We start from the raw sequence: 17,707 nt of genomic DNA on the forward strand, positions 1-17,707 counted from the left end.
AAGAAAAGAGCACCGGGACAGAGGAAGACACACAGAGAGAGAAAGCTGGGAAAAAAAAGGGAAGACTGCCGCAAAGAGTGAAAAACCATGAGAGCGGTGGTGCCTTGAGATATGATTTTAAACTTATGGAAATTAAATAATGTCATCAAAGATATCTCACTTTTGTAAGGAACGGGGGTCTGTAATGGATAGTTCAAAGGTGCTTTTAAGTTACAAGTCTGGTCAAAGAAAAAATAATTGGCATGGGTCGATATTAGATTGGGACGGTATGATTTTTTTGACCGATGTTGTCCTTGGGGCTAACAAGTACCCGCTTGGCAGCAGATTTTATTTATATTTTGTTGAATCAATAGTGTCTCTTCCCTCCTCCTCTGTGCTTAACTGCTCACCCCTCCCCTCTCTGCTTGCCGAGGAAAAAAATAAATAAAGTGGAGGCAATTAACTTGAAAGAGGCAGATTGTGAACTGTCAAACTGGGAATTTGCCCTTGCCTATCTCAAGGCATCACTCTAGTTGAGTTTTTCAGCGACTTGATAAGGATAGGTTCCACGGAAAAAAAAAAAAACCCGCGAAAACGGAGTAACAGATCCTGGACGGAATCCCAAGGAGCCGGCGAGTACGGTCAACATTTACCGTGCCGCTCTCCACATGGCTCGCTTCTCGGCCTCCAGGGCTCGCTTCTCGGCGGGCGAGAGGTCCTTGTCCAGGGCCACGGCCAGCTCCGGACTCTGCATGCGGAGCCTGTCCTGGTGCCGGCGCTCAGCTTTGGCAGTGCGAATGGGAGCCGCGGAGTCACCGGCGTACATGGGGATCAAACTGGGGGGAAGAGAGGTGGTGGTGGTGGGGGGCGCAGGAAGCACATGAAGACTTTGGTGGCAAAAATCGCTGACGTGGAATTGAGCGTCGTTCTTACCCAGTCATGGAATTTGGTCGCTGTTCCAGTCTGAAGCTGTCGTCCAACGAATTCCTCGCGCCGTCTCCTTTACTGTCCACTGACGAAGGCCTACGGGAAGAATCACATTTCAAACGTTAGAAAGGAGATGTATGCACTGATATGAAAAAACATCTGGCGTCTTTAAAAGGAACGCGATCCGACCGTGAACTCCCGCAGTAGCTCGGCGGCGTGGCGCACGGCTGCGACGGCGTGGACACGGGCTCCACGTCGTACTCCACTCCATCCAGCAGCACCTTGCCCGTCACCTTCATCTGCGCCACGTGCTTGGCCAGGTCCTCCTCGTCATCCTCGTCCTCTTCGTCCAGCAGGTACTCCCGTGCTCGCTGCTCAAACTTACGTTCTGCGTCCAAACAGACACACGTTACGCCATATACTGTCCAAGAAGTGGATTTCACAAGGCTGAGCTTGAAATGCTTCCTTCAAATTTATTATGAAACAAATCAGTGAACCACCATCTAGTGGTCAATGATGAAATTACACCCAAAATAAACAGAAGGCAGAAGAAAATAATTACATATTGTAGCCCAAAAAAAAAAAAAAGAAAATAGCAGGACCGCTAACCCAGAACAAATCAATCAAAACCAACCCTCTTCCTCCCTCATCTTCTTGAGGTCGTCCTCGCCGACCAGCGAGACACGAGGTTTGGGCTTGTCGGGCGTCTGCTGCTTCACGTCAATCTCAAAGTACTTCTGCCGGTCCCGGAAGGAGCGCTGCTCGGGGCTGTCCTTGCCACTAGGTGACGGACTCTGCAGGCCAGGGAAGCGGGAATTATCATCAGAGCTCAAAGTTTGCATAGCGGACGACACGGCCAGAAATGTTGATTCGGCAGAATTTGAAAGGCGAAGCAGAAGGAAGCAAACGTGATTAGAGCCCAGCACCGTTTGTCAGAGGTGGGACTAAGTTGCTTGTCATGTTCATTTTAAATCCCAAACGGAAGTCAAGTCATGAATGGAGTCCCCCCCCCCCCCCCCCCTGTCATTTCTCGATTGAAGAGTGAATTCAAAGATTTTCCGCCACCGGCCAGACCAAGCAAGCGCACCACGGGAGCAGGGCTGCTGGAGGCGGCGGCTACCTGCGCGTCCATGGACGGCCTGGAGATGCGAGGCACGGCGGCCATATTGGTATACTCCCAACGGTCAGACAAGAGGGCGGGGCGGGCCGCCACCCCCTCATGACCGTCCACGCCGTTGTCAAACACATCGTTGTGCAACTCGGGCTGAAAGTGCCACACGGGTTGTCACCAGGTGGTCGCACGGGGTAAAAGCTCGGTGCTTAAATACGTCATTGTGTCATTTAGGCAAAAGTAGTTCTTTGCCGCCATCTTGTGGAATATAGAGGCAACTGAAAACCCTTTTTTTTTTTTTTTTAAATCAGGGTTAAAAGTCAAGTGTGCTCTATAAGATGCAAGAAGAAGAATCTTCACTTTGAGGCTGAAAAATTCACTGAACATGCTCGGACGTGCACATTTTTCACAGATCGACTCACCTCTGGAGAAGGTTGCTTGGGATGGAAATTGTTCCTCACGCCATACAAGTCCTATTTGACAAAGGAAGAAATTCATTAGCACTGAACAAAAAGAGGACGGAGGACAAAGACGGATATGGAGCAGGCAAAAAGTTTGAGCTTTCTGGTGAAATGTTAGGATGAGCCTAAAATGTGAAACTTTCAATTTGGGAATGTCCAATGTTGACTGTTTTAGTCCTTTTTGTGCAAGTCTAACAAGGAGCTGAATGGCACGCTTTAAACCTGCAAAGTTGCGAAATAAAAAAATAAATCAAAAATTGCAATTTAAGGACAGCACAAAAACCGTATCAGCTTTTAAAGCTCGACATAAAATATGAATGAATGAACCAGAAAAACATGGCGTGATTGTCAAGGAAGAAAAAAGCCAAAATAACCTTAGGTTCATCTTTAAATTTCACACGAAATCCCAACCGATGGAACATTTTTTTGTGCGCGAAAATGCAAATGGGGTGCACGAGTGGACAGGATGACTCAGACGAGCCGACACCGCAAGTACGAAACCGATGACTGCATCCCACACGTCACAGCATGTCACAGGCGCCTTTCAAGGCCAGCGGGTGGGATCGGGGTGGGGAGGATACAGCATGCGTTGTCGTGGCGACGTGGCACCGATACCCGGCGCGACTCGGGCCTACCTGCTCCGGCTCCAGCGCCGCCAGCGAGCGAGGCACGGCGGCAAACGCCTTGTATGCCTGCTTGGCGTTCAGGGACAACTCGTAGTGCGAGGTGGGGGAGGGGGCGCGAGGCTGCAGGGGGGGAGGAGGAGTCGGGCGGGAGGGTGGGCGAGGGGAATGGTGAAGGAGCCGAGAGGAAGAAGAGGAGGCGGGGATGACAGACAAACCAGAGGGTAGACGATGAAAATACTACCCGAGTCGAATGTGAGAGCGGACGGGTGACGAGTATGGCGGCTGGTTGAGCGTGTGAAGGACGGAGGGGAGGTATGCCAGAGAAAAGACAAGACAGTAGGGCTTGCAAAGCTCAAACCGGGAAGACTTTGGACATACGTAAGAAATCAGAAGAATTAAGGCATAAACGCAAATCAAGTCTTCTCCTTTTTCTTTGGTTTGTTTTTCTTAAGTACAACTATTTTATTTTGGTGCAACTGTACAAAACCTGCACCTCGGCTCAAAGAGAGGCGTAGGAATGGAAAGTCGCTTGAGCGTTCACATGATAATCTTGATAGCCATCTTAGAGCCCGTGTAGTTGGACGCTCTTTTTAAGACAATTCAGTTTGCGTCACCAGTCAGGTTTTTCTTTTTAATTTGGTGACAGCGATTTTTTTTTTTTTAATGACTGACTCCTATTTGTGCGAAGGGCTCGTGTGCATATTTTGGATTATACGTGATAGGTAGATCTTGACTAATTTAACCAGTGAATACAGCTGTTGATGTGACGTGGGTTCATGATTGTGCGCACGCTCGATGCAAGGTGTTGGTGCTTTTTGAAATCGCAGTTTTAAGTGCTTTGTCGTTATCATGTGGCATGAATAGCAATTCTAAAGCATTTTAGGGGATTGTCAATCATTTGCGTATTCTCTACCTCCTGCGAAAAAGTGAGGTTCAAGTGATATTTTTCTCTAATTTCCCTAAATCGTTGACGCAAAAAATGAAGTCATTAACCATTAGAGTAGAAGTCCCATTTTTTTTTTGAACATTTAAAAAAAAATCTAAATATGTCTGCTTGTGTTTCAATTGTTTTGAATTTTGTGATTTTCTTTTCCCACCATACACAACAAGCAGGAAAAATCTGTATTTGTAAGAGACGACGTGCTTCCTAATGAAGACACGGAGCTCAAGGCGGCTATCAGGGCTATGCAATAAGCGCTCAAAGAGCTCGCCATGCGCAGACGACGAGAGCGCAGCCCTACGTGGACGTGAGGGGTCTTACAGAGGTCTGGGAGTTGAAGGGAGAGGGGCCATGCTGGAAGGGGCTGGGGCTGAGGCCGTCCGGAGCGGCCGGGGAGGTGCTCGGTCGCACGCGCCCGACAGGCAGGATGGCGCCCGGTCGTGTCTGCGGACACAAAAAAAAAAAGAAAAAGTAACGGTAAGCCGGCAGACGAGAATTGCTGGTGGTTTCTATGGCAACATGACACTCACAGAGGATGAAGTGTGGTCCTTGGTGTTGGGGGTGGAGGTGAAATGAATGCTTGCCTATGGAAAGAAAATATGAGCAATTGTGAAGCTGTGGGGGGGGGGGGACATATGTCAAGTATACAAAGGATGAAAGCAGGCGGGACGTGGGTGGGAAAGTCAGAAGCGACTCATGGCGAGGAGAACACAAAGCTGAATGCAAATGATGTGGCGCGCTTGCCAAGTGCTCACCGGCTGGATGGTCGGAGAGTAGGAAGCTTCTCTGATTGGACTTTCCGTCCTGGTGTAATCAGATGAAGGAGTCTGGAAGATAAGACGACGCAGAATAAACGAGCTATTCGATCAACAGCTGCAGGTGTCGATTATTTTCTGAATCATATCGATTATTCTATTAATTTGAGTCAGCGGATAAAAAAATGATTTTGCATTATTAGACAGTGCAGGTAATATTTCTGACCACTTGGTGTCACTATCCTCATCCTGCACTGTCGTATCTGTGACTTTCAAGCATTGATGACTTGAAAAGGAGAGCTTGGTCTGGTGAGTGACGTGGGTGTCAGTGAATGAGTTTCGGGTTGGCATTACAAACGCATTCTAAATAGCGATGGCGCGCTATAGATCTGTCCATTTCTTTGACACAATAAGACAAGCAGACACGTCGATTCATCGGTTAGTGTCATCCACCCAAGCAAAGGACATGCACGTCTTCGCAGCGCCTTGCCGGCCTCAAACACTTCACAGCAATTTATTCCTCCCATAGCAGCTGTCGCCACACGCATTCCAGCCCATCTCGACCGGGGAGTCAACGCGAGTTTGTTGCAAAGCATGCTGCCAACCATACAAGGCCTTTTTGTGTCCTTCAAAAGTGAATGGCGACGTGTTCAAAAGCGGATACAGTGAAGCTCCCGCTACAGATGGTCAAGCAGAGATGCAGCGTCATTAAAGGGACAGAAGGAGAGGCAGAGAAGGTCCCCAATAAGTCTCGTAATTTCAGCCCGCACAAACTTAGAAATGTCATGTTCTCGCTGGATGTTCACGTGGCACGTATTCCCCCCCCGACAATAAACAAAGCGTCACGGTATTGTCACACAACATGCCGGCTTCACAGCACACTCGGGCAAAAGGAGTCTTGCCTTGCTGAACAACCAAGGCTGAAGTTGGCCCTGCTTGCCGTAGCCCACCGGTGGTCCCGAAAGGATCTGCTGGCCGGGCGGCAGACCCTTACCTTTGCGGTTGGCCACTAAAAAGGGGTTCTCTTTGAAACAGATGGGCTGCGAGTCCACCAGGGACTCCTCAGCTTCCTCGGACAAATTCAGAGTCGCCGTCGAGCCGGCGCCGTCTTCTTTGGAGGAGAACAAAATGGGGGAGGGCGCCGGATCCACGTGGGGATTTGTGGGGGGGCTTAAGCTGAAGCCCAGAGGCTCTAACGGGGCACCGTACTGGGCTTGCAGAGGGACCTCCATGGGGGTGGTTGGACTTAGAAAAGGAGAGAACTGAACGGGGAGAAGGAAAAGCCAGAGGGAGGACATGAACAGAGAAAGGAATAGGAATGGGGAAAAAAAAATTGGAAGATTGAAAACAATGAACTCATCTACTGCCATTGACGGCTAAAGACGTCATCGCAGATTTTCACTTATGGTGTGTGTAAATTTTTGTTCAATAAACATAGAGAAAAATTCCTTTGGATTTAATTAATTTGTACATATTTTCCCCTCTTCAAATTGAAAATGACCTCAATTTACCGCATTTCAATCGCGCGCAACCAACATTTATATTCAAATGAAGTCAATTAAAAGTATCTTTCTTTTTCAGTGTACCCAAACTCCAAAGTCCATTAATCACTCACTCAGCACGCAGACGTTAAAACTCTTCACAGTGGTTTAAGCACTAAATGTCTAAATTTGGGGAGAGAGGGAACGCTTCCTGATGTCGTCATACAAGATTTCCAGACTCTCTTACACATGCAACGAGACTCTCTTTAGTGCCTTAAATAACCAATTTATCAGACGAGCGAGACAGTTCGGCACCTTCCAAGATGTGAGCGAGTCGGGGCAGGCGTCAAAATGTAAATTTAGCCCGTCAGTAACCCCCCGTTTACCACTGGGGATACGTTCGAGACGCACTTGTTATAGTTGAAAATGTATCATGGAGAAGGATTATACCAACAGAAATGAAAATAAACACATTTAATTGGAACATATGGAAACATATCGGAATGGAAATGACAAATATAAAATGTATCGAACATACTGGCATGTGACTTCAAGATGTGAAGCGTGATGGGGGAGCATGAGAGCGTCCCGCGTGAGCTGCGGCCGACAGCAGCTCCTCCGTGATTGCGCTCAATGAATTTCCGTATTCTCCCGGCGTTCACCAATTTAATTTCGTGTCTCAAGACTAATGAAATAAATAATGAATGAATAAAAACGATAAGTCACTGAAAGTCCATTTTTGTAGTTTATAAAACTCAGTAAAACTGCAATTAATGTGAAAATTTCCATTTGTATATTTCTCAATTCATTTCATACATGAGTTTCGGAGTTTTTTTTTTTTTTAAATATTTATTTCGGTTTTACTGTACAGTCGTTTATGGAAGAAAAAGAAATGTGAATTTTAGTTTACCTAACTTCATTCTAACATTTTTAAAATCGTGTATTAATTAGAAAAAAAACAAATCACAACACTGCTTCTTACTAAAATCACAACACACTGAATCGCAACCGAAGCTGCGGTTTCCAGAAAATTAAAAAAAAAAAAGAAGAGAGAATGGAATTGAAATCAAATGATAAAACCCGACCGCCATTTTCCTACCTCGCGTGTTGAGCTGGAGCGTCCTGAACGTCCACGTCAAAGTGAGTCGCCTCAGAAGTCAAAGCGAAAACCCTTGCGGGACAACACCCTTCCTCAACTGTCTGGCCCTCCACTCCGCCCACCCCAAGTGGCCCGTGTCCACTTCACCAGATGCAGGTTTAAAATATCACGAACGGGGGCAGCTGTCCCCCCTTCCCCCAAACATGCCACCTCTCCGTGTCACACATGTCCAAGGAAGCCTCATGTCCCGGCATTGAAAACAGCACCCCGTGTGCTTTGTTTTATTCACCTCCTTTGTCCTCTAAAAAAAAAAAAACGGGGGCTGGGGGGGGTTGTCCTTGCAAGAAGCATGGTAGGTCCAAGGTCAGCTATGTTAGCGTGGGGGGGGGGATATGCGTACGGAGCAAATGGCGGACTTAAGAGGCGCATGAGCTAAACGCGAAGGCTTCCTTGAAGATGTTGAAACTATTTGAAAACGGGTGTGTGGCTTACCCTGTTGATCTTTTGGAGGCTGGTGGTGGGCAGCGCGGCCAGGGTTTTGTAGTCCAGTTTTAAAGGTGCAGTGCTGATGTTCTAGAGAGCACAATATAGGAAAAGAAAAGAAAAAAAAAAAAACGACATTTAACTCATTCACTACTAGCCGAGTAAATAAAAATGAATCTTTGACGTCTTTAGCCGTCAATGGCAGTAAATGAGTTTAAAAAAAAAAAAAAGCTGTATATTGAACTAAAAATCTAGGAAATGTAAAATGTAGGAGGAGATAAGAATTTTAGGATTTTGAAAATAATTTGCAGGATGTCCCGAATGAGCTGACTAGTTTGACGTTAGAATGGTTTGACTTGATTTGGATTTTTTTTTTTTTTGTCATTTCCCAGTAAAATCAGGGAGGGAGCGCTAAACGCCAAGCAGCGTTCCAGGATTGTCTCACCTCGGTCTCCTCTTCAAGCAGGCGAGTTGCCTCCTCTCGCTCCAAGCGCATACGCTCCTTTGACCCAGACAGGTAGGGGGGAGGACAGTGCGGAAGGAGGAAGTACACACACACACACACACACACATTTGATGGGAGGTGAAATGACAGCGAAAGCAAGAAAAAAAGCGGTGGCACAGATGGAACGATGGGAAGATTTCACGCACGACCAAAAAAGGACAGGGCGGGAGAGAGAGAAAAAAAAAACAGAGGAGAGAAAAGTACAGAATCATTCGTTCACTTTGCGAGCTGAAAAAAGCATGCGAGGTCTCAGGTGGGGAGAGCACAAGAATGGCTGACACCTACTCCCCGTTTTAAAATACTTAAAAGTCATTTATATTATTTTTCTCGTCTGTGTGTACTGTGTCGAATGTTAATAATTGATGAAATCTAGTTTTTGACTAAGCAGATCATGCACAAATTATTCTTGATATTAACGTCGTATTTTGAGAGAAAACATTAACGCAACGATAATCGGTCTTTATTTGATGACCATAAAATGTAACCATTAATTTGGCAAATTGCCTCATCAAATGTTTGACGTCAAAATGTAAATTGAATCGATTGTGAAAACGTCAATTTTAGTTGCACTTCATTATTTGCACGCTTTTTTTTTTTTTTTGTAGAAATTTTAGAAGGAATGCGAAAACATCCTCATCAATTTGGGAATTTTCTCACGGAAACTGGACGCTTTCAAAACCAATTTTTTTTTTTATGTTGCACAAGTAAAAAAATATGAATCATTTGCAAGATTATGAAATTATTGAGCGTGTCGTTGTTGGGATCAACTCACCACTTTCTCCATCTCTTCCTTCTCCCACTGGGACGTCTCCCTCACCATCTCAGACTCCTGAAGAAGAGCGACAGTCGGTCTCCTTAGCGCTGCTTTTAAGTGCGCGCGAGCTCCATTCAATTCTACACGCCTTCACTCCGCGTCGGGACTAAATAAACGGCCGCGCACTGGTGCTTTCGAGTGCTCTGATGCATGAGCGCGCGGCAGTAAAACTGACGCTAAGGCTGAATTGCTGCCGTGGCGCGCACACAAAAAAACGCTGAACAAAAACATTTGATTCACGCCTTCACTTGGCCGCGCCAAAGCCATTCCCGGTATGTTGATGACTGGCAAAATTACTGTCAAAGTCGCCCCTTGCGATGCATGCCAATGACTTCCTGGTTTCCCAAAACAACTAGGATGACTTGTCATTTGGGTCTGGCACATATTTTAAAAAACTAATCTCACAACTCATCGCCAATCTCACGCAAATTTATAAATTCAAATAATGATCGTTTAAATTTAGTCAGATTATAATATAAAGTTGACTAGAAATCTGTTGTATGAATGGCAACAGGTGGATTCATGGGAGAATCATCTATGTGCTGCCATCTAGTGGAAGCACAAATAATTGTTCTTCTCTCTATATAAAATATAATAAAGATTCCTCATTTGTAGATTTTAAGGACCATGAAGTGAAATCGTACCTTTTGCATGATGTCCATCTCCTCGGGGCTCAAGTCCCTGTCTATAGAAGAGATGCTCTCCATACTGTTCTTACGGACGATTCCTGACGCAAAAGGGTTGGCGATGATGCCCGGAGACGCCTGGGGACGCATATTTCGTTGAGCCCGTGCGTTGCGATCAGTCAGATCAACCGTAGAAGCTTTTATACGAACATAGGGCTCCTCGTTAGGACTCGCCTCCGCCGTGGGCACTTTGCGAGGGTCGAAGCCGTCGCACACCAGCATGACCAGGGAGTCGCCCACGGCGCGCAGCACCCGCACGGCCTCCGTGTGCGTCATGCCCAGCAGGCTGTGGTTGTTCACCTCCAGGATGCGCATGCCCACCTGCAGGCGGCTGTCCCGGGCGGCCGCGCCGCTGGAGCTCACCTTGTTTTGAAAGGAGACATATTACGAATGAAAAATTTCAAGTCCAGCATTCAAGCACAAAATCCAGATTCAAAAGTCCGATTTAAAATTGACATTTAAGAGCCCAGCTAGTGAAGGTACCGCTAGTTAAAACGAAGTACGTCTCAGTATTGATCAAGTGCTACCTTGGATATGAAGATGCCCTCATCAGTCGAGTCAAAAGGATTTCCTGCGTGGCCTTTCGCTCCGCCACGTACACTGATCCCCAGTTTCTCCCCTGGCTGCTTATGGATGACAATTTCCTGAAAATGCCGCATAAAAGACGACATCAGTATCTCAACACACACTCGACTAGTCCGAGTTGGCGGCGGGGCTGACCTGCATCCCGGGCGGCGAGGGATCTCTGCGCACCATCATCCGGATTTCCTGCTTGTTGGCCAGCAGCGCCCGCACGGCCTCCTGGTGCGTCGCGTGGCGCAGGTCGATGGCGTTCACCTCCAAGATGCGGTCGCCCACACGCAACCCGCTTTCGCACGCTAAACCGTGAGGGATCACCTGCGGGCATAGAACAGTCAGCCACAGTCTTCCATGTTCCATGATTTTTGGAACTGCGGGTTTACCTTTGAGATGAACACCCCGGGTTCGTTGATGCCGAAGGGATGGCTGGCGTGGTCGCTGCCCCCAACGATGCTCAGACCGAGGGGCCCGCCTGACTTGACCAGCGTCACTTCCTGTCAAAGCAGATCATTTTAATTGTGATAAAAGTATTAAAAAGTAAACATTTACTAGAGGACTTAAAGGATTCTATTTTTGGTTGTTTCTATTGTTTATGTCAAAGCCGGGTACACACACACTTACAATCTGACAGATTTGATTATTTGCCCTTCCTTGTGATGAAAGTCAGCAAAGGCACGAATGTCAGATGTGTTTAAAAGATTACCTAATGATGTGAAGTGAGTTAAAATGTATTTTTCCTCCACATAAATTAGATGTATAGACCACAATGTATTTACCGAATAAGCTAACAGTTAGCCTAGCATCTTTTAAGCCTTTTGGCTCCATGCTGCCTCTCGCAGGTCAGTGTTGGTACTGCGCCAGGAATTGTGAACGTGTGTGTGGTGGTGGCGTCACACTCAATTGGAGAAGTCAGCGAATAGCCTGGAGTCTCACGCATTTAAAAAAAATTGGTAAGATGTCAAACATCAGCACGCATGTACCCTGCTTTCGAAGTTGCAAGTTATAAGGCTGCAATATTTATTTCAATGTTTACGCCAATGTTTCCCAACCTTTATAAAGACAAAGCGCATTTCGTCACCGTCAGGTGGAACCATAGGATTTTTAATTAATATTAAGAGCATTTAATTGTTCTGACCGTCACTATATGTAGTTGAACAACAAAGATACACCATTTGAAGTCAATAAATAATTTTCTGACCAATTATACGATATTGGATAATCAGGTTGGGAATCACGGCTTTACTCCACAATCCATTCCACAATTTGTTTTCATACCATGCACCATCCTCTTTCGAACTGGACAGCAGCAAGTATCAAGTAGAAGCCAAATAGAAAAACCTATTAAGGAGCTCATCGGTATTTCAACTAACTCGACTTTTCCAGGAGGCCCCGCCCCCTTACCTCAATGGGGTACTCATCCTCCATCCGACCCAGGTGGTTCCCCTGCAGGCCCTCGTCGTCCTGGTCCGGAGAGTCCGAAGGCTCCGGGGGCGGCGGGGAGTGGGCCCGCTGCCGGGACAGGCCCGGCGAGCGCGGGGCGTTGGGGTCTCGCTCCACCAGGAGGGCGATGGTGGGGGAGGTGCCGGTAAGGAGCGCTACTGCCTGGTCATGTCTGGCCTCTGTCATGTCTACACCATTGATCTGGATTTACAGTGACAAAGTTTTGTGTTTGTTTGTTTTTAAATAGGAAAAAAAAAGTCTGGAATGTACTTTTTGAAAACAGAGTAATGACACAATTTAAAATGTATGTGATGATTTAATGATGGAATTCAATTAATTCTATTTTTTTTATGTTTAGTTTGACGGGAAACTTTAATTGGGTGTGGCATGTAATGAATAGAATTAGAATAGAATAGAATAGATGAAATGAAAAAGTAAATTTGCCTACTCCAGCAGCAACCATGCTAAATATATTATGTGGTTTTGGCGCAAACGCAGCTCTCAGAAATTAGGCTCAAAAGAAAAGCATTAAACAGCCAGCAAGCAGGAGCCTGACTTTTATAACTTGGCTAAAATCTGCACAATTTTACTTCCTCGTCGCTTGCCTTTATTGATTTAAAAACACAAGCGGGAGCGTGTTGCCTCCAAAAGATTTGCTTTTAAGTCAACAAAGGCAAGCGGCGCCGTTCGTTAAAGAGCTTTGAACGTATTTGCTTTCAGCAGACAAGCAGAGGTCAGCGCTGGCCCGACAGTATCGCCGCTTACCGCCGGCTCACGCGCCGACACCACGCCCACCACCGACACCGACACGCAAGGCAGGGAGGTAACGCGACAGTGAGCATGCAGCAAAGGGGAAGAAACGGAGGATGAAGCCAGGGAGGGAAGAGTTGGGCCACATACTCGCTCCTCAACGCTTTCCCGCCCTGCACACGTTCACTCGTAAAACTGCTCCGAATAAACCATCGGATTCGCCGACTCGAGTCAAGTGGGAGGAGTGACAATGCGTGGTATTTCAAGTTAAAAAAATTAAATTAAAAAAAGATGTGCAGGTAAAAAAAAAACCTGTAAAACTCCCAAATGTTTCGAATGCTGAAAATGCCCGCTGTAAAAAATGCAAAAGCATCTCTTAAAACTCAAAAAGTTCCGATTAAAAAGAAGGCAACCGTAACATCTGAAAAGTTACAAAGATTTTGATAAGACCGAACTAGCATCAAAATTAGGAAGAAGATAAAAAATCTTAAATGCTGTGCAGAAAAATAAGGTAAAACTAAAGCGACAGCAAATTTGTCAAAGGTTTCGTCGACTACTCACGGAGATGACCCTGTCGCCTATCCGTAGCGTGCTGTCTCGGTGGGCGGCTCCACCCTCTGCAATGCGAGAGATGTAGATCCCCTAAAAGCAAAAACAAGCGCATGAAACAAGTTCTTTATTAGTCCCGTCACCAAGCTGGCCAGACCGAACGCGTTGAACAATCGGCCAAATCGAATTCTGACCAAACCCGAGCGAAAAACAAAAGTGTGTCGACACACGCGTGGGCAAAGTTCACAGTCAAGCCTCCCCAAAAAAACATTTCAACTTACAGTCGGACCCGCCTCTAATCCGAAAAGCGGTCGCTCTTGCTCTGGACTCCTCGAACACTGGCTGGCCCCAACAAACGCCTCGACTACCCCGTCCACTTACGGTGAACCTATCATGTGTCCGGGCCTCGCTATTCATATCTCCGTCTCCCTGGCGACGGCGGAGTAACGCCGCGGTCAGAATTGGAGCAGCTCAAAGACCGACAGTTACGACAAACATTTTTTTTTGGGGGGGGGGGGGGGGGGTGACCGACCTGTCCAACTACCCACAACTGACAAGCTAAAGTCTTAGATGTGCTCCAAACCCAGAGTATTATTTATTCATGTTCCGTATTTAACTACTGATTTAAAAAAAATAAAAATTAAACTACAGTAAAAAAAAAAAAAAACTTCCTACATTTTGCATGTAATGGTACAACTCCCATAATTTTTTTTCGTAATATAAATCAGCAAAAAAAATTGTCCGATTTTTGTCAATTTTTCTCTCTCTTCTGCGAAGTTAAATCGAAGCGCAGCTCCGTCCCCAATAAAGCGCGGCAGACACGGGTCATCCGTAACAAAATCCAAGTTGCCTCACCGTGTCGCCAGTACGGTACGGCGTGGATCCTTTCCCGCCGGCGATGCTGAAGCCCAGCCCCCTGTCGTTGCGCACCAGGCAGGCGGAGAGGTGCTGCAGGGGTCCTAACCCGGCCCCCTGCCCGTGGCCGCCGTCGCCGCCAAAGGTCAGGCCGCTGCTGCTGCGTCGCTCCCGCGGGAAGTAGTCGTCCTCGGGTCGGAGCGGCGTGGTGGTGATGGCGTTCTCCGGCTCCACCATGCGCTCGCGAAGCACCGTCATGGAGACGGCGGCCCCCGAGCTGCGCAGGGCCTCCACGGCCGTGTGGTGCTCGGCTTCGTGGAGGTCCACACCGTTGACCTGGGATCATCCGCAAAGTTGAATTGAATTTTTTTTTTTTACTTGTAAGTACAATTTAATTTAACATTTGACAACAAAATGGAAACATTTGTAAAAATAAATAAATAAATAAATTGTACCTCAAGCAGTTTGTCTCCCACTTTCACTCCTGCTCTGGCCGCCGGACCTTCTTCAGAAACTCTGGAGATGAAGATCCCCTGAAGTCAAACGCAAAAGGATCGTCAATAATTCAGCAGGACCCGTTTTGGTGTGTTGTGTCCAGGAAGTGCGTCTCTCACCTCGTCGTCGCCCTTGTACGGCGTGGAGCCTTTCCCGCCGGCGATGCTGATGCCGAGGCCGCCCGTTTGTCGCAGGATGGTTAAGGTGTGCTGCAAGGTGGTTAGATTAAAAATGAAAGCCTTTCGAGTCCAGACACAAACGCTATCGTCTCCGGTCTTGGAAGGTCTCGTTCGCGGCACTTCGCGTGCGTCATCTCAAATTTTCACGAAAAGTTGGGGACATTCAGTTTTTGGGCGAAATTTTAGGATGGGTCGAAAATGAACTATAACCACACTTCATTTGACTTTCATGAAACATTTGAATGAGGATGACCAAATGAATATTTGACAAAATAATTGCTAGATGACCAATTAATTGGCCGATTAATTAGGAAAAAATGGAAAGAAAAAATAAGTTTTATGGGCCTATAAAGACTAACATTGGACTACTTTAAATTGTTTTTTTTTCTTGCTCCTTGATCGGGAACAGCAAGTTGAGAAAAAAATAGCCAACAATGAACAATTGGTTGTCGGTTGAAAAATGTACGAAAGGTCAAATGAAGTTCTCCTGCAACGATTATGTTGCATTTTCGGTTCATTCTGCAATTTCACCCCAAACGCTGATATCCTTTTTTTCTTTTTTTTTTTTTTGTGTGAATAAAATGTAAATATATTGTCCAATCTAAACATGTTCACAAGCCATGCATAATAAACAGGAAGAGTGTAAAGGAGTAAAGAAAAGTGTATTCTATGACTACAAAAAGAGCCATGCTGCGGCGTTGAAAATCCATTTGACATATCCAAAAACCAAAAACAATGACACACTTAAGACACACAATTTTACTCTAATCTTTCAATTCAAGAGAAGGGAGCGTCTGCATTCATCGGAGAGAGAGTAGTTGTTGTTGTTCTGGTTCAGCGTGCGTTTCAAAAACAAAAACCAAACCAAACCAAACCAAAATGGCAGATGCCGACGTCCCGGCCGGCAAGCGTGGACGAGCCAAGAAAAGCGGCAAAGCGGCGGGAAGCAGCAAAGACGGCAGGAGAGGTGGCAGAACATGAAGCTGGACGGAAAAGGACTTTTCAATTTTGCAATTTCAATCCAATCGAATCAAACATTTTTTTTTTCATATTTTTGGGTGTCTGAAAGCAAACTATTAAGAATACAACACGGACGATCCGCATTCAGGTTCTGCCACACTCACCGGATGGTGCGTTCGGGGTCGTCAAGCAAGCGATGAGCTTTGATTATGTCCTGGATTTTTAGTGGCATTTCCAGTGAGTGGGCGGGCGGGTGGGCAAAGAAGTCAGACAAAAGAGTAGACAGGAAAGCCAAGGTAGAAGGTACAGACCTCTTCCTCCTCAATTCGAGCAGGTTCAATCAGCAGATTATTGACTTGATCAAATGACACCCCCTGTTAGGGACAGGAACCAGCGACAAGCATGCGGATTAGTCAGGCCCCCCCAAAAAATGAAAAGGCTTGCACTCACTCCAAAAAGTCAATAAATTAAAAAAAAAATGGGTCGCAACGACACTTTTTCGAGACTGTGGCGTCTCCACTCGGAAGCCAAAGCGCGCTCGCACCGCCCCAGACACCAGAAGCCAACACCGGCAGAAAAAGAAAAAGCCAAAGCGGACAAGAGAAGGCATGAAACAATAAATCCAAAATAAAGCATCCATGCCTGACAGTTTTTGCTACAACTGAGAAAAAAAGACTTAAAAGCAATTAGAAAATTTGGAAATATCTTATAAATCTGACATCCAAGCATGACTGAAGCAGTTTTTCTAAAATGGATTATGACCATTTTTTTCTTTTTAAATTAAAGCTGCTTTATTTTATTTTATTTTTATTGAAAAAAAAAAAAAAAAAAACAGTTGACTCCTCCTAAATGGGTTTATAACTGCCAATACAGAACACAAGATGGTGGCAAAGCACTACTTTTGTCCAAATGGGAATAAATGCATCTCTTCCAGAATAAAAGGCTAATTAGTACAAGAATTAATTGAAATACACTTTACAAATATTACTTTCTCCCCTTGCCTACTATTATTTATATTTGATCCTGCAAGATTCCCACTTTTCATTTTCATCCAGGACGACAACTTTAGTTCTTGAAAAACGTGAATTTATCAGAACAGTACAAATGTTTAGCCCAAATTTAATTCCTGTGGCATTACACAAAAAAAATCAACATAGTGAAAACACCTTCATGAATCCCCCCCCCCCCAAAAAAAGGCAAGCACTATGACGGAACAGAGCACATTCCACCTCTGCACACACACTGATTGATCACCAATTTGATGAAAGTGAAAAATCAACAGAAATCTCGCAAACAAACTGTTTGAGCTCATTGGAATCGAGACACACACGCACGCGACATACAAAGCATGTGAAGTGACGCCATGAATTAGAAGCCAGGGCCGCTAACATGTTCGGTGAAATGTTTAGTGGTGCCGAAGGGCGTCAGCGATGTGGCAGAGCGAAAGATTCAGCCTGAAGCTGCTCGGGGGGGTTATCACATCATTTGGTTTGATTTCGAAAGTTGGCAAACGCGATTGGACAGAAGCCCGACGCAAATGCGTACTAGAACCAAAAAAGCAAAATGATGTCATCCTACCTTGACGTGATATCGGCTGTCGTCCAGCTCGGACGTCTCCATCCTGCGACGTAACCGAGGGGTGCCGACGCCCTCGTCCTCGTCATCCTCGAGCCCGTCCCGCTCGTCCTCGGCGGGCGAGGCGAGGCCGTCCGGGTTGAAGCCCTGCAGCAGGGCCGCCACCGTCTCGGGTTTGGGCAGCTTGGTGATCTTGAAGTGCTTCTTGTAGTGCGGCGTGTCCTTCCGGATGAGCCGCTGCTTCTCGGCCGGGTAGGGCGGCCTGTCGTCGCCGTCGTCGTCCTCGTCGCTCCTCTCGCCGTCTTCCTCCGCGTCGTCGTCGTCCCCTCTGCGGATGATGGGCTCCTCGGCAAAGTGCACGGTGGGCTGAGGGAAAAAGATAGTTTGGGTTTTGGAGTTTACGGATAGAAAGGTATGATGCTGGGCGGTTAATCCATTTTTAGCGCATGCTGCTCCCT

The 17,707-nt window shown here is 46.3% G+C and overlaps 1 protein-coding gene across 14 annotated transcripts in view; it reads right to left on the bottom strand.

Moving 5' to 3' along the window:
• The window catches only part of scrib (scribble planar cell polarity protein), a 43,880-nt gene that overhangs the window by 5,779 nt on the left and 20,394 nt on the right, over positions 1–17,707 (bottom strand). For 4 of the 14 annotated variants that reach the window (XM_088282862.1, XM_088282855.1, XM_088282866.1 and 1 more), the window contains exons 15-40: positions 17,253–17,615; positions 15,986–16,048; positions 14,655–14,744; positions 14,496–14,573; positions 14,041–14,376; positions 13,198–13,278; positions 11,848–12,087; positions 11,722–11,742; positions 10,830–10,940; positions 10,588–10,764; positions 10,395–10,511; positions 10,018–10,230; positions 9,826–9,945; positions 9,140–9,196; positions 8,308–8,364; positions 7,872–7,952; positions 4,800–4,871; positions 4,575–4,628; positions 4,366–4,488; positions 3,114–3,224; positions 2,440–2,490; positions 2,027–2,170; positions 1,541–1,700; positions 1,096–1,294; positions 913–1,002; positions 633–815 (exon numbers count right to left, since the gene is read on the bottom strand). In XM_088282862.1, coding sequence (XP_088138988.1) covers positions 633–815; positions 913–1,002; positions 1,096–1,294; positions 1,541–1,700; positions 2,027–2,170; positions 2,440–2,490; positions 3,114–3,224; positions 4,366–4,488; positions 4,575–4,628; positions 4,800–4,871; positions 7,872–7,952; positions 8,308–8,364; positions 9,140–9,196; positions 9,826–9,945; positions 10,018–10,230; positions 10,395–10,511; positions 10,588–10,764; positions 10,830–10,940; positions 11,722–11,742; positions 11,848–12,087; positions 13,198–13,278; positions 14,041–14,376; positions 14,496–14,573; positions 14,655–14,744; positions 15,986–16,048; positions 17,253–17,615 — 3,392 coding nt within the window. Of the gene's footprint in view, positions 1–632; positions 816–912; positions 1,003–1,095; positions 1,295–1,540; positions 1,701–2,026; positions 2,171–2,439; positions 2,491–3,113; positions 3,225–4,365; positions 4,489–4,574; positions 4,629–4,799; positions 4,872–5,701; positions 6,062–7,871; positions 7,953–8,307; positions 8,365–9,139; positions 9,197–9,825; positions 9,946–10,017; positions 10,231–10,394; positions 10,512–10,587; positions 10,765–10,829; positions 10,941–11,721; positions 11,743–11,847; positions 12,088–13,197; positions 13,279–14,040; positions 14,377–14,495; positions 14,574–14,654; positions 14,745–15,985; positions 16,049–17,252; positions 17,616–17,707 lie in introns of all 14 variants that reach the window. The other 10 variants (XM_088282869.1, XM_088282858.1, XM_088282861.1 and 7 more) reach the window with 10 other exon arrangements.

This window comes from Idiotropiscis lumnitzeri, chromosome 19 (genome assembly GCF_059441095.1).
Source record: "Idiotropiscis lumnitzeri isolate Australia: NSW breed Sydney's pygmy pipehorse chromosome 19, RoL_Ilum_1.0, whole genome shotgun sequence".
Lineage (NCBI taxonomy): Eukaryota > Metazoa > Chordata > Actinopteri > Syngnathiformes > Syngnathidae > Idiotropiscis > Idiotropiscis lumnitzeri.